Consider the following 15,884-nt stretch of genomic DNA (forward strand, 5'->3'; position numbering starts at 1 on the left):
TAAAAAAAGTACCAGGTACTGTACCCAGTGGAAAACCCCCCAAAACTGAACCGTACCGAGCCGTACCATGCAGTGGAAAAGCGCCATAACATACCTCTTGAACGGCTCTCTGTGTGGCCGTATCTGGAGACTGTGAGTCCTTCAGCAGCTGCAGCACCTGCTGTAAACCCTGTTCATCCGGCTGCCACTCCATCCTGAGCCACACACACACACACAGACACACACACACAGAGACAGACACACACAGACAGACACACACACACAGAAACACAGAGGACAAATGAGTGCACTACATCAAAACACACACACCCTCCTGGCCATCACTGCTTTCTTGGCACAGTTTTAGGAAGAAAGAATTGAAGTGAGCAAATAACACACATAACTATCATCCACAGACACATGCATTCAGAATAAATACCTGGTTTAAAACACTTTTAATTGTTGAAGCCAGGCTAATCCAGCGCGAGAACCTGGATGGCAGGGTTACACATCAGCTTTACCATCTGATCTGCTTTAGTGGGATCGTGGCAGACGCGAGTGTGAATGTGCGAGGAGGCTGTGATGTGTGAGCGTCTGACTTACGTGTGGGCTGTGTGTGAATGTGCGAGTATTTCTTCAGTGGCTCTGCAAATACTCAGGAAGATGCTTGGGTTTCATTTAATATCAATTGTTTCATTGCATGTGCTACTATTTCTTCTGCATAACAATTTAAGTGTAAAGATTAATTTGAGGATGTCAGCAGCAACCAAACCTGAAATCCTGTTTACCAGCATGATTTAAAATGTTTTAATGGAAGAACATTTAATCGTTTGTACATTATAAATGTCACTCAGTTTTGCGTAGACACATAGAAATAGCGCAGAATACTCAAAAATGTCTCATTTTGTCACGAAGTTGCTTTGTTTTACTTTTTCAAATTCCTAAAACTTGATTACAAAGTTCCGATTTGTATGTGTGTGTACTTATTTTTTAGTACATAAGTGTTTGTATAAATATCTATCAAAGTGAGTTTATCTACATATCTATCAAGCTATATATGTATATATACACGTATACTACATACATACAGTTAGTTAGTTATATGGATACGTGTGCATACATATGTGACCATGGAGCACAAAAGCAGTCATAAGTAGCACAGGTATATTTGTTGTAAGAGACAAAAATACATTGTATGGGTCAAAATGATCGATTTTTCTGTTATGCCAAAAATCACTAGGATATTAAAGATCATATTCCGAGAAGATATTTTGTAAATTTCCTACCGTAAATATATCAAAACATAATTTTTGATTAGTAATATGCATTGCTAAGGACTTAATTTGGACAACTTTAAAGGCGATTTTCACAATATTTAGATTTTTTTGCTCCCTCAGATTCCAGATTTTTTTTTAAATTGTTGTCTCTCAGAAAAATATTGTCCTTTTATAATCTTAAAAATATTATCCTAACAAACCATACATCAATGGAAAGCTTATTTATTCAGCTTTCAGATGATGTATAAATCTCAGTTTTGAAAAATTGGCCCTTATGACTGGTTTTGTTGTCCAGGGTTACATATACACATACAATATTATAAACATATGACTGAGAAGTGTGTGTTTGTGTGTACGTTTGAGTACGGTGTGAACATGTGTTAGTGTGTGTGTACATGTATGTGAGTGTGTATGTGTGGTGTTTATATGTATAATCTCTGTGTGTGTATATATATATATATATATATATATATATATATGAGTGTGTAGGCCGTGTGTGTGTGTTTACGCAGCCCGGTTTAACCCAATTCCCCAGCTCACATCAGACGTGTTAACCGATCACACATTAAATAAAACGCATTAAACCCGTTATATATGCGTGATGAGTGTGTATAATGATGCGGAATAAACACACACGGACGCTTATGTAGCCGTTAGCTGCTGTGCTAACCCGCCAAACGCTCTCACCTTCAGTCAGTGTTTTTCTCTCTCTCTGTGTGTGTGTCTGGGTGTATCTCTCTCTCTGCCGCGGTACAAGCGCTGATAGCCGTCGGTTCGCGGTAACGGATGGCTCGCCGCGGGTTTCTGCGTGATTTCTGTGGGATTTAATCGGCGTGTTTGCTGTTATTTTTCTTTCACCGGCGGCGCCTGATGCAAGGCGGACGCGTTAATCGCGCGGTGTGGATCTGAGCGGCTTCCGTACCGTGACGCTGACGTCATGTCTCATTAACATAAAACGAAATGAAACTCTAATACCGACCATAAGGGTTTTATTTAAAAAAAAAAAAAAAAGCTAGATATATTGACTAACACATATTGTGCTCTATATTTCGTGAATGAAGGTTTATGGGGGATATAACTTAATTTTAGAGGTATGTAATTCATCCTGTGACCTGTAGATGGAGACAAAGAAGCAATAACGGGTCACTCAGGTTCATTACTATGCAGTGTTGGGAAGGTTACTTCGGAAATGTAATAAGTTACCCTATTTAAAATGTAATAATAAGTAGTGCAACTTTCAATTACTTTGTTAAAGTAATGTAACTGTTTACATTTGATTACTTTTAGATTAATTTTCTAACTTTAAATTTCTAAATTGTTTCTAAATAATTATTTTCGAACATTTAAAGCAGGCAGGGTCAGCCTTACAGCAGCACTCAACACAGACTTTCAAAATCCTTCATCACTTGAATTAAGATTATAATACAGTTTTTTACGATTGCTTAAGCACAATTTTGAAAACAGGGCCCGGTTTGTCAAAACACTACACACAATTAACACAACCCTACACCAAAGTAGCACAACACTTCAGATCATTTGCAAAATGGAACACTTTTGTCAAAACTATACACAACTTTATAAAAACAATATTTTGTTACCGTTGAGATCGTTCTGAGGTTAAATACAGATTTAATGTATTAACTAGATATAGTTTAATAGCTATGATATTGTTTTTTTTGTTGGTTTATTTGTTTTTTGAAATCAAATCTTTGCATAGTGATGACAGGAAACGCTGGCATCTAACAATGCCTTGGAAAGCATTTACATAAACCTATCAAATAAGAAATAAAACAGTTATCGAATAAACATTTGTCCTAAACTCCTGAAACATTTGTGTCTCGTATTTTACAGCAATTTAGGAAGAAAGTCAATTAAATCTCTCTCTCTCTCTCTCTCTCTCTCTCTCTGTGTGTGTGTGTGTGTGTGTGTGTAATCGTTAACATTTTCATATGTAACTGTTATTTAATTACAGTAACTGTAACTGATTAGTTGCATTTATTTTGTAATTAAATTACGTAATTCAGTTACATGTAACTACTTACTCCTCAACACTGATAATATGGTATGTTGATATACCACAATAATTTGTGATTATTACCATATTCATACATATTTGCATGCAGGGTGAGATTTGTGAACAAACTAGAGGGGGGTTTACAAAATATATATAATTTGAATTTAACTTTCATGAACAGTTATCATTTGGGGGGGGGGCTGTTATTTTGCATTTAAATTAAAATTTATATAAATTGAAGAATTTTTATTCAGTTTTATTATTTCAAATGAAATATTAAGTGAAGAAAGAGACGTATATCTTTGAGAGCATTGCGGGCATACAGTGTCCAGTGAGGTCTGTTGTGTTGTATTTTGCACGTTTTATTAACTGTGATTTTCTGTGTAATTTATTCAGATTAATTTGCATAATGAGCTGAATACAGTACAAACTGCACAAAGTAGTATGCTAATATATTTTAAGCTAAGCCATCTGTTGGCTTTTCCATTCTTTTTTATTTAGTTTATAATTCAAGCGTCTGTAAACTTTATATTAAAATGATTTTAATAACCACGTGACCCCAAACTCTATCGCAATCAAAACTTTATTCCAGTTTGCTGTTAGTAACCATACAAGAGAATCACAAGAACGGAGATGAGCAGTTTTTGAATGGACTGACAAACAGGCTCTTCGCTTTGGCTAAAATCTGCTATATCTACATCTCTGACACACATATATTTCAGTATTTCATACAAACTTCAACAACCTCTCCACCTTCATTCTTCAGGTTGGAGTGAGCGTAGGGGCGAGGAAGGGCAGAAATGGGGTCACGCAGTCCTTTAACACAACGAGCTGATTTCGCTCTTACTGCAGCCCCATTTACAGCAGGCGTTAGACAGCCCGACCACCACGTCCCGCCCCTTCCTGTCTGACGAGCGCAAGGCCTCCAGCACTTCCTCTGAGATAAGCGAGCGGGCGGGCCGGCTGAACACGGGGCCCTCCTGGCCCTCTCCCGCCCAGGCAGGGGCCTCTGCGTCAGGACGGGGTCTGTATGACAGTCCAGGGACGATGGGGTTTGCGGCCCAGCTGTCAGAGGCCTTGTCGTCATGAGCGGAGAGCAGATCACTGGAGAGGTCACCTGATCAGAGAACAACACCACAAAGATATGCCACTCACTGTTACTGTCATAGTTACTGTGAGTGATTCAAACGAACCCTTAAACTTTAGCTTTAAACTTCAGCACATAACTCGTCATGCAGAGTTTGTGTACTAGAAGTGAATGGATCCTCAAATCATGTGTCTCGTTGAAGATAGGTGTGCTGTTGTTTTACTAAGTGATCAGACTTGTGATTTGTCACCTGGTAGATGATAAAATGGGTGAGAATCCTAACAAATAAACATTGAATGACAAACATCAGCCACAGAGACAAGAATATGACAGAAACTTGAGATGAGACTCTTTTGGCCAGTAAACAACCACATAGCAACCACCCCAAACAACCTAGCAACTGCATAGCAACACCCTGCCAACCAGCAGCATCATGTCAGGTAATTTTATACACACACACAAACACAATAATTATATTAAAATGGTTTTATTATATATATATATATATATATATACACTTTAATTAACATAATTAATTAATTATTAATAACAATACTGTAATAACAGTGTATATATACGTACATGTATATGTGTGTATACAACAATATTACAATAAATTAACAATGTAATGAATAACAATTTAATTACTTAATCATATCAATTATTATTATTATTAAATAAATAATATATGTTTTTATTGTTGTACTCTAAAGATCATTTAGTTATTATTCATTATTTGTTTATCATTAGTTATTATCATCATTAGTTATTATCATCATTATTTAGTTTTTTATTTCTTTTTTAAGAAAGAGGTTAATTTTTATTCCTTTTTTAAGAACTTATATAAAAATGGGTTTGTGGATTACATGTAGTTCAATTTGCCCTCTGTGGGTATTATCAATAATAATACAAATAAATTTTTTTACGGCATGTGGTTCAATTTGCCCTCTAAATGTACACTGTAAAAAAAACTGTGACATTTACAGTAAAATACCAGCAGCTGTGGTTGCCAGAACTTCATCGTTAAAAATATGGCAGAAACATTTTAGGTTTTACGGATTTAACTTAAATTCACAATAAAAAAACGTATTTCATTAACTGATGTAATGTTAATAAACCAGCATATTGAAGTACTAATATCTGTTTTAAACCATTGTAATGCTGATAACCACCAAAAACAGGTGGGGATGAGAAAGTCACATGATGAATCAAAGCTCATCACAATCAGCTCTTCCACAAGCTGAGAAGGGAAATACTTATATATATATACATAGAAGGTGCACAGTGTCATTCACACAAACACTAAACCCCATCATGGTGACACACATGATACTGAAATAATGCAATAAACATTAATTTAACAACATTAGATGTAAGATTAAACCCTAATGTACACAACTGATAAGGGAAAACTAAGGAGAAACATAGTTATTTCAACGAAAAAACATAAAATATGAAGTGTCATGCAGGGAATTCTGGGAGAGTCAATTAACAGTTTTTCACTGTAAATTATACAATGACTTTTTCTTTTTCACTTCTAAAAACCGTATTTTTAACAGTATTTTACTGTAAAATTACATTAAATGTAATTACAGTTATTCACCGTATATAGTATGGAATCTTACTGATAATCAATTAACAGGTTTTTATTGTAGCATTTTTACAGTCTTTTACTGTTAAAATCACAATCATTTTTATCAATAATAATAATAATTATTATTATTATTATTATTATTAAATAAATAATGTATGTTTTTATTGTTGTAGCCTAATAGTCATTTAGTAATTATTGTGTCAAAATAACTCAAAGCTATATGCAAAAGTACAATTAAATACATTTTGTATATAAATGTATGTTGTATTAAAGCTATGGAAGGAAAATTGGGTTCCTCTAAATGTGTGTGTGTTGTATTGGAATAAACGAATACACAGTAAACACAACTCCTGGTTTTTTACTTCATGTCTGTCTCATACCTGAAACGTCCAGAGACCTCCTCCATCGCGAGCCTCCGCAGGTGAAGATGACCGCCCGGATGAACTCTCTGCCGCACAGCTTCACTCCGTAGACCGGGTGTCCGTCTGTGGCCCGAGCGCCGCCCAGCAGCGCCACCAGCAGGCCGAGTGTGAGAACTGCAGCTTTACACATGACCACCACACAGACGAGAGGGGCTGGAAATGTTTCTCACTGCTCCTTGTTGGTCAGAAAGATGGTCTAACCTCTTGTTGCCCTGCTGTGTCTTTTATAGTGGCTCATGGAGCCTGTGCTGCTGCGTCAGTCAGATGGACCGTGATAGCAGGGCAGAGACCTTGTGCACCTCTAAGGAGGTGATGTCGGATGAAGCGACCTAATCTCATCACTCCTGACCTTTTTGTTGTCATACACTCGGTCTAATCGCACAAAATGTGGAATGAATTATGAAGTTGCACACTCACGCTGACACAAACGCTGCACTTTTAATCAGATGCATGTAAATGCTCACATTATTAGTCTATAGTGCCACATTTTATTTAATCCGAATGTAAATGCTTTTCTAAACCAAGTTTATTATATTTTACCTAAATGCCACAATGCTTAATCCTTGTGAATTGTTTTGATGTTGTTAATAAATACATTTTAAGAATGTAAAAATTAATAATATTATTAATATAAAAGTTATGATTCTAGTAATACTAGAACAAATATTTCACACATTAAATGCAAGTTTTAAAAGTTATTGAAACATATATGGTACACTTTGACCACAGATTCATTTTTCTAATGAACAGAAAACTGAAACCCAAGACTTGTTTACTTTCATGCAAATGTGTTACATGGGAATAATAATAATATAATAACTGATCCTGTGTGTGAGGTCATGTGAAACACATAAACCAAGATCCAATCTGAGGTAATTCACTGGCAGTGCTGGATAGATTACTTACAAAATTGTAGTTTGTTACTGAAATACAGATTACATGAGGAAAATTGTGGTCAGCAATGTAATCTCTAGGTTATTCATTTTAGGTAATGTATTCTGACTACTTTTTATATTACTTTTCCCCTATCATTTCTTCCGCTAAATGTAAATTTACACGTACATGGCCATTCTATAGTGTGACTATAGCCAAAGCTAAATGTATGGCAAAGTAGGATTTTTGGAATGGAAACTTTAAAGGGGTCATATGATGCGATTTCATTTTTTCCTTTCTAAAAAGAAGAATTAGGGAGAATCAATAAATTATGAATATTTTACTGGCACTTTATGAATATGTAATCACGTAATCCATAAAAAAAATAATCTGATTATAAGCATTTTAAAATGTAATCGAGTACTCAATTGAAATCTGATTACGTAATCCAGATTACACAGAGATTTACTACCCAGCACTGTACTGTATGATTTCCATATTCCATGAAACATCACCAATACACAATAAAGATTTAAAGAATATTAAGCGTACACAGTGCAGGCTGGTTTAGCTGACCTCTCGTGACACGAGGTGCCCGGATGACATTTCAAACAGATAAGAGGATATAGATGTGAGAACTGAGTGATTGTTACGTGTGTGTGTGTGTGTGTGTGTGTGTGTGTGTGTGGTTATTAAGAGTCCCAGCACCTCAGAAACCGGCTTATAAGCGTATCAGCAAAAGCCTGTTTCTTCATAATCATACAGTCACGAGATAAGAAAGTCTGGACAATATGATTCACACACTGGCACTCACACAGATAACAGCACATGGGCTAATTGGTTGCCTGTCTGACCCCAGTGATTATAGTATTATGATTAATATGCTAATGGTGTCGCTAGAATTAGAAATAAAATTATAGCCTACTTTTGCAGTATTTTATGCTTAAAACACGAGTAATTTATATTATTTTTTTATTCAGGGTACAGTTATCCTGTTTTATGGAAAAATGTAAGAAAACATTTAGTCACAGTACCATTAGTCATTTGATGTACAAGACGTATATTTAATATGGTGACGTTTTGTAGGGTAATGATTATACATACGATTTGTGCACAAATAAAACTCTATTTTGATACATATAAATTACATGTACGTTTTCAACGTTTACTTTGATCTTTGACTGACGTCGAAACGGAGTCAGAGGAGTCGAACGTGACGTTTGATTTGATTGACAGAAATGCGGTCCAATGAATGAGCGTAAATGGGGCGTGATCTTCCTGCGTAATAGTGTAACAGCGACTGTCAGCGAATGACAAGGTAAGTTTGTTATAGACATTCGCCTTAGCCAATAATAAAGAGAGAAGGCCGTTTCCCTTGGCGACGCGCAGCCAATCGCCGCTGAGCAAGAGGGCGGTGCTTAGACGGGTGGGTAGCAACAGTTGCCCCGGTGAGGACGAGGCGCCAGAGTCACGGTAGTCGTGGCGACAAGAACCCAGCAACGAGAATCAACAACAACAATTTGAACCATTAAGAAAATAAAACTCCACGCCAAACTAAGATCATCCGGCGGGAAGCGAAAGGTGAAAGCAACAACTTTATTTCACGCATCCTCCTCTTGTTCTTTCTTACAAGTGCCGAAGTGTGCTAGACACGATTTCCTCAGTTAACGCGCTTGAACTCGACCCCGCGCCTCTCTCACGCGCTGGCGGTTGTTATGACGATGTCAAATCTGCTACAAAATGGCGGGTGTTGTAACGTGAGCGCGTGTGACTTTTACTTGTTGTTGTTTGTTTATGGTGAGCGTGACGTCAGAAGCGCGTTTAGCCGACTTGATGACTGAAACAGACGAGTAGTTTAGGATCAAATGTCAAAGAGCGACTTTTGACTGTCAAACTGCACTCGACTGTGGTCGTTGTTTCGCTAGTCCGGTTTGCTGGAGTTTGTTTAACGCGAAAGACGATGGAATGCAGGCTTTCGGTGGATCAGACTCCCGGGAATTGTGTTTTCTCGGGTTAAAAACTTTGTTGAGGGAGTCGTCGAACAGCCATATGCGTGCCAGATCAGCTCCGGGGCGGAGGGGGCGTGGCCTGGAGAGGGGCGTGGCGTGGGAAGTTAAAAGGGCGTGATTGACATACGTCTATCCAGTTATGTAGATATACATACTTTGTTCTCTGCCAGCAATAAACAAAACACACATATGTGACCTAGGACCACAAAACCAGTCATAACTGTCAATTTGTTGAAATTGAGATTTATACATCATCTGAAAGCTGAATAAATAAGCTTTCCATTGATGTGTGGTTTGTTAGGATAGGACAATATTTGGCCGAGATACAACTATTTGAAAATCTGGAAGTTTTTGGCATAAAAGAAAAGTCTATCATTTTGACCCATACCATGTATTGTTGGCTATTGCTACAAATATCCCCGTGCTACTCATGACTGCTTTTGTGCTCCAGGTCACATATGTCTATGCAGTTACTTTGTTCTCTGCCAGCAATAAACAAAACATACATATTAAAACACACATATGTAAGAAATGTTATATATAATGTAAACCTAAAATATATACTTTATTATTATTGAGGCTAAATCATGCATGAAGATGATATTTTGCCATTAAAATCATTATATGGACCATAGAGAGAAAAGTAATATATTGCACAACATAATGTTGTGATTTATGATTTATCAGATTTATGTTCAAATAATGTTCAGCGAGACGCTTTATGACATTTTGCACATAAATTTGTCAGCATATTTCAAAATAAGTTATGAATATATAATGCTTAATTTTTCTACTATATATATTCTCTGCCAGTTTATATAGAATTTATTTAGAATAAGTTTCTTTATATAGAAACTTAATATAGATGGTATATTATTGAGGCAAAATCATGCATGAAGATATTTTGGCATTAAAAAAATCATAGCATTGATTATATAGTCTACATATGGACCAGAGAGAGAAAAATAATACATTACACAACATAATGTTTTGTTATATTTATAGTCTATGAAGTTTACTGTACACTGTGACATTTTGCTTGTAAATTTGACAGCATATTTGAACCTATGAATATATGATAGGTTCAAATTCAAAGGTAAATTGTAAGTTATGCATTTTATTTAGCGTTGTGTAACTATATACAATTTGTCCTCTGCCAGCAATAAACAAAACATAAATTTTAAAACACAAAACATACATATATAAGAAATTTTATATTTAATATAGACATAAATAGATGATATATTAAGGCAAAATCATGCATGAGGATAATATTTTGCCATTAGAATCATAACATTGACTATATACTATACACCATGGAGATAAACAATAATAAATCACACAATATAATGTTTAGTCACACAGGATTTTTTATGACAATAAATGTTCAGCAAAGCGCTCTGCGGCATTTTGTATGTAAATTTATTAGCATATTTGAAAATGAGCTGTAAATATACGATGGTAAATTGTTGAAAATGTGCATTTAATTTTCATTTTAAAGTATTCAGCATTGTGTCTTCAGGTGCTCTTGGTTTTCTTTTCTTTTTAAGCCGTTTAACACTAATTCTGATGATCAGAAGGTTCATTGTGAAATTTTCTCTCTCTCACAGTAACTTCATATGAACGAGCACATACTGTCATCACAAGACAGGGCACGCAATGCCGCCTGTTGCCTCTAATTTAAGGAAAATGAGAGTTCTGTTAAACAAGTTCAGCCAGCTCAAGGATTTATGTGCATCTGACAGGGAAAGAAAATGTGTTTAGTTTTACATGCAGTCTCACAGTAAACCACTGGAATGTACTCTATGTATAAGTGAGACAAAATGCTTGACATTTTTTCAGCTAAATTGTTTTTGTTGTGATTGATGATAATAATAAAAGATTCTAAATGCATGTTCTTATTCTGTATTCAAATAATTATTTAGTTAAGTTAAGCCAGCAGAAAGATGCCAGTGAATTTGCTTAGTAAAAAATAATGTTTTAATGTAAGTCCTTATTACAAGGCACTATTGCTTTTTATACAATAAAATATTAAGGCAAGACACTACAGGTGAATAGAGTACAATTCCCCAGTTGACTAATCACGGCAATCACATTAAGACAATTGTTTTGTGCTACAAGTTTGTATGAAATGTTATGTTCAAATATGCATATGCATGATCTAATAATTTACTTACATTTCCAGAAATTAGAACATTGGATAAAACCAGTTTCAATATTAATTTTAGAGCCTACTGTATGTATCACTTATCAAATCAGAAATCCCTGCCAACAGCCAGAAATAAATATATTTTTAAAAGGGGAAAAAAGTGTTTTATGAACAAACCCCTCAGTAAACACCTTCAGAATATAGATAGGAATAAAACTGTAAAGTTTGATTTATGTAGGCCTAGTTGCTACCAAAGTGGAGAAAAAACTCATTTTGAGAAAACAGCCTTTAAAGATATGTATTGTAACGGAAATCTACAGACGCAAATAGACGAAGTATAATAAAATAAACAATTAAATATGCATTTTGAATGTTTTCTTTCCTCTAATCTGAAACAAAGACATGTTATGAAAGCAAAATCTCAAAATCGACCAGTGCATGGAAAGTGTAACTGTGCAGGAATAATCTCCAGGGCAATACCATCTATCATTAAAACAAGTAATGAAGTCTACATCTGTTTGCTTTCAACATCCTGCAGGGCTTAATCCGCGCTTTTCATTTCTGTTTGCAGGGTGATTTGGGCTTTTGTCGTCATGGCAACTTCAGGCTACCCCGCTGAGGGGCTTCCGCCCTCCCAATCACAAGGGGGCAACGTCACGACGGCCTCGTCGACCTCGTCGACCCAGCAGAAAGCCACTTCCACCACCACCTCGTCCCAGTTCCTCTCCGACATCCAGAGCTCGCCGGGATCCGCTCCTGCGCAGACGGCCTCTATCATAAGAGCGCAGGCCACGCCCCCTGTCACTCAAAAGAAACCTGTTCTGACCACGCCCCCTCAAGGAGTCGTGACAGCAGCGCAGTATGTGGCAGGAGAGATACAAAGCTCCGCCTCCCAGTACATAGTGGTGACTGTCACCGGTGAGCACTCGCACTTTACTAGATACACGTGGACTTAACTTTCTCCTAGTTAGGACTGAAGCTGCAGAGCAGACCGCTGGTTTATATGCATTGCGTGTATGAAAGTGTGTGTAATGCGATCTAACAGACACCTGACACTTTCTAGGCCTCTCCCTGAATAGAAGGACCTCGAAATAAACGCGCAAGAGTAGCAGTGCGTATCGCAGCCCGACAAACACACACGTTCCCTTCTGCTTTTTATTTAACACACTCACACATACACACGTTTTTTCTGATGACTGAACGTTGTAACGCTCTAATTGGCAGCTGATATGACAGCACTGCCTACTCAGCGTCCGCAGTGTGTAGATGAACTTCTTACCGCAGCAGCTTTATTAACTGCCAATACTGAGACCTGACAGACTGAATATAGTGACCACAAAAAATGTGTATTTATGTCAATATCAAAAGAAAAATATCAGAATTAATATCAAAAGAAAAAATTACACTAGCATTGAAAAGTTAAAAAAAATTATTCAGAAAGGATGCATTAAAATGATCAAAATTGACAGCATATTTGTACAACATTTTAAATAAATGCTTTTGTTTTGAACTTTCAATTATAATGGTTTCCAAGTTAACATTGATAATGTTTTCAACATTGATAATAATCAGAAATGTTTCTTGAGCAGCAAATCAGCATATTAGAGTGATTTCTGAAGGATCATGTGACACTGAAGACTGGAGTAATGATGCTGAAAATTCAGCTTTGATCACAGAAATAAATTACATTTTACAATATATTCACATAGAAAGTAGTTATTTTTAATTGCAATAATATTTCACAATATTGGTGTTTTTACTGTATTTTTGATCAAATAAATGCAGCCTCTGTGAGCAGAAGAGACTTCTTTCAAAAGCATGAAAAAATCTTACTGACCCCAAATTTTGAAAGGTAAATTTGTAAAGTGAATTTATTTATATTATATGCATTAAAATTTGTCAACATAAATTACTTGTATATTTAAAATTCATGATCAACACTAATAGAAAATAAAAATGAGATTGTTATTTTAAAAATCTATTGTAAAACTCGATTTTTATTTTTTGTTATATAAACATCAAAATAAAAAATATATTTATTTAAATTACATATATATTATTAAAATCTCAACATAACAACATAAATTCCATGTATGTGAATATGAAATGAATGCTGAGCGATTAAAAAGTCTCTATATGAAATTAGACTAAAATGAACTCTTTTTATGTAAGACAATCAGCCTCTGTGAGCAGAAGAGACTTCTTTCAAAAACATGAAAAAATCTTACTGACCCCAAATTTTGAAAGGAAAATTTGTAAAGTGAATTTATTTATATTATATGCATTAAAATTTGTCAACATAAATTACTTGTATATTTAAAATTCATGATCAACACTAATAGAAAATAAAAATTAGATTGTTATTTTAAAAATCTATTGTAAAACTCGATTTTTATTTTTTGTTATATAAACATCAAAATAAAAAATATATTTATTTAAATTACATATATATTATTAAAATCTCAACATAACAACATAAATTCCATGTATGTGAATATGAAATGAATGCTGAGCGATTAAAAAGTCTCTATATGAAATTAGACTAAAATGAACTCTTTTTATGTAAGACAATCATTTCATAAAAGTATATAGCAGATGATGAACATTAATCTGCTGTATGAAAAAAGACGGCATCAAAACACCTGTAGAAAGGCTTTCGTTTAAAGCTGATCACAAGGATTGTGATATCACAGAATAATTTACTTGAGTAAAGAGATAAACTGGAGGATGTAGGAAAATACAGAATGGAAACCAAAGTAAAAAGCACAGGTAAAGTAAAGCTTGATTTCTCCTCTCTCAATCTGATACCTGTGTTTACCTGAACGAGAGATTTCTCGGCCCATCTGTGGAGATTAATTGTTCAAGGCCGGCCCGTATGAGCCTGATATAAAGAGAAATGGCTGCATGTGTGTCTGTGTTCAGATCATGTTCTACAGTAGCTGTCTGTACAGTCTGGATGTGCTGTACCGTAAGTGTGAGCGCATGTTAACTGATTTCGATGGTTGTGTGTTATGGTTTTGGTATTATTTCCTCCTGTAGGTTTTGTACTGAGCAAAACGAGTCTTCAGTCATTATTTCCTCTTTTCTGAGAGCGGTTTTGTCATGTGTTTCCTTCTCATTTCTGTTTTCTGTCTCTTTATTTTTCTCTTCAGTGTGTTTTCCTCTCATTGTGTGTGTCTCTCTTGTACACACGCACACACATAAGATCTGCAGTGTGAGATTCAAGTGTGAAGTGGCCATATTCTATACTTCTGCTGCATTCTTGTTTTTAATAATTTTTTTGAACCCAAAATGTTCCTCTAAACTAAAACAGGTTGTTGTAGCTCATGAAATTGAGTTCTTACGGTTACAGTATATTTTTTATGCAAATGAGTTTCTGTCTGAGAATCTGAGTAATTTGATGTTTATATGGCTTGTTTTTGGTCTGTCTGTCTCTGTGTAGAGGGCTCACTTCACTCCAATGACTCTGAATCGAATTCTCCTCCCGCGGGACAGACTGGCGTTCCCACACAGGTAGTGCAACAGGTGCAGACAGCACAGGTAATGCACACACATATGTTCATATGGGATATCAAAGCCATAAAGATCAAATTAATTCCAAAACTGTGGTGATTTGTGTCCGGCAGAGGTCCGTGGTTCAGGCCACAACCAAGAGTCAAAGTGGACAACTGGGGGTCAGTAATCTACACATCACACCTGAGGTACAAACACACACACACACACACACGAACACACACACTTCATAACTGCTTTAAGCAGAATGACATTATAACATGTCTGCCACATATATGGGAGGTCTCATCTACTGTAATGGGTTCTTCTTCAGTTATGTAATATATATAAGTTCAAACCTCAAAAGCTTGGTTTGATGAAAGTGCTTGCATTATATTTCTTTACAAGCAATGTCACTTGGTTTGATATTTCGCAATGTTTTTGCAATGTAGCAAGCAATAACTTTTATACTGTACATTTCTTTAAGTGTGTTTTGAGTGGTCAAATACTTTTTGGGTAGATTATTGTGTTTGTATTATAACGTGATTACTAGAAATAATAAAAAACATAATATATCTATATCTATATATCTATCTATATCTATATATATATATAGTCATAATATTAATTAAAATTATTAACAGAATTAATAAAAAAAAAAAATTAGTTACTAGATTTTTATTTTGATGTTTTATCTAAATATAAAATTGTACACAACAATGTATACATTTATGATTTTTTATATTATATATTAATACAATTTCAAAACAAAAGTCAAATCACGTCTATATAAAATTCTAGCTGACAGATTAAAAACGTTTATATGTAAAAGTACAGAATTTATTATATACATATACATACATACATATACATATATATATATTCTGTACTTTTATATATAAAAGTTAAAAAAAACTTGAACACACACACACACACACACACACACACATATATATATATATATATATATATATATATATATATGTTT

General features: G+C 35.1%; 3 protein-coding genes across 5 annotated transcripts in view; 1 reads left to right on the forward strand and 2 right to left on the reverse strand.

Moving 5' to 3' along the window:
• Nucleotides 1–2,168, reverse strand: part of LOC107729604 (transportin-2-like) — a 24,831-nt gene extending 22,663 nt beyond the window's left edge. The window contains exons 1-3 of one of the 3 annotated variants that reach the window (XM_016540215.1): nucleotides 1,944–2,168; nucleotides 419–470; nucleotides 95–194 (exon numbers count right to left, since the gene is read on the reverse strand). In XM_016540215.1, the coding sequence (XP_016395701.1) occupies nucleotides 95–193 (99 nt within the window). In that variant the 5' untranslated portion in view covers nucleotide 194; nucleotides 419–470; nucleotides 1,944–2,168. Of the gene's footprint in view, nucleotides 1–94; nucleotides 195–418; nucleotides 1,294–1,943 lie in introns of those variants that run through there. The other 2 variants (XM_016540204.1, XM_016540193.1) reach the window with 2 other exon arrangements.
• Nucleotides 2,169–4,040: 1,872 nt separating this feature from the next.
• LOC107730054 (relaxin-3-like) lies at nucleotides 4,041–6,512 on the reverse strand. Its single transcript, XM_016540790.1, has 2 exons — nucleotides 6,332–6,512; nucleotides 4,041–4,387 (listed from the first exon to the last, which is right to left on the reverse strand). The coding sequence occupies exons 1-2, from the start codon at nucleotides 6,501–6,503 to the stop codon at nucleotides 4,089–4,091; spliced, it is 471 nt and encodes a 156-aa protein (XP_016396276.1). The 5' UTR covers nucleotides 6,504–6,512; the 3' UTR covers nucleotides 4,041–4,088.
• Nucleotides 6,513–8,636: 2,124 nt separating this feature from the next.
• Nucleotides 8,637–15,884, forward strand: part of LOC107729889 (MHC class II regulatory factor RFX1-like) — a 14,473-nt gene continuing 7,225 nt past the window's right edge. Inside the window, exons 1-4 of the mRNA XM_016540619.1 lie at nucleotides 8,637–8,827; nucleotides 11,976–12,322; nucleotides 14,847–14,944; nucleotides 15,031–15,105. Of these exons, the coding sequence (XP_016396105.1) occupies nucleotides 11,998–12,322; nucleotides 14,847–14,944; nucleotides 15,031–15,105 (498 nt within the window). The 5' untranslated portion in view covers nucleotides 8,637–8,827; nucleotides 11,976–11,997. The remainder of the gene's footprint in view (nucleotides 8,828–11,975; nucleotides 12,323–14,846; nucleotides 14,945–15,030; nucleotides 15,106–15,884) is intronic.

This window comes from Sinocyclocheilus rhinocerous, unplaced genomic scaffold (genome assembly GCF_001515625.1).
Source record: "Sinocyclocheilus rhinocerous isolate Xijiao unplaced genomic scaffold, SAMN03320098_v1.1 scaffold313, whole genome shotgun sequence".
Classification (NCBI taxonomy): Eukaryota; Metazoa; Chordata; class Actinopteri; order Cypriniformes; family Cyprinidae; genus Sinocyclocheilus; species Sinocyclocheilus rhinocerous.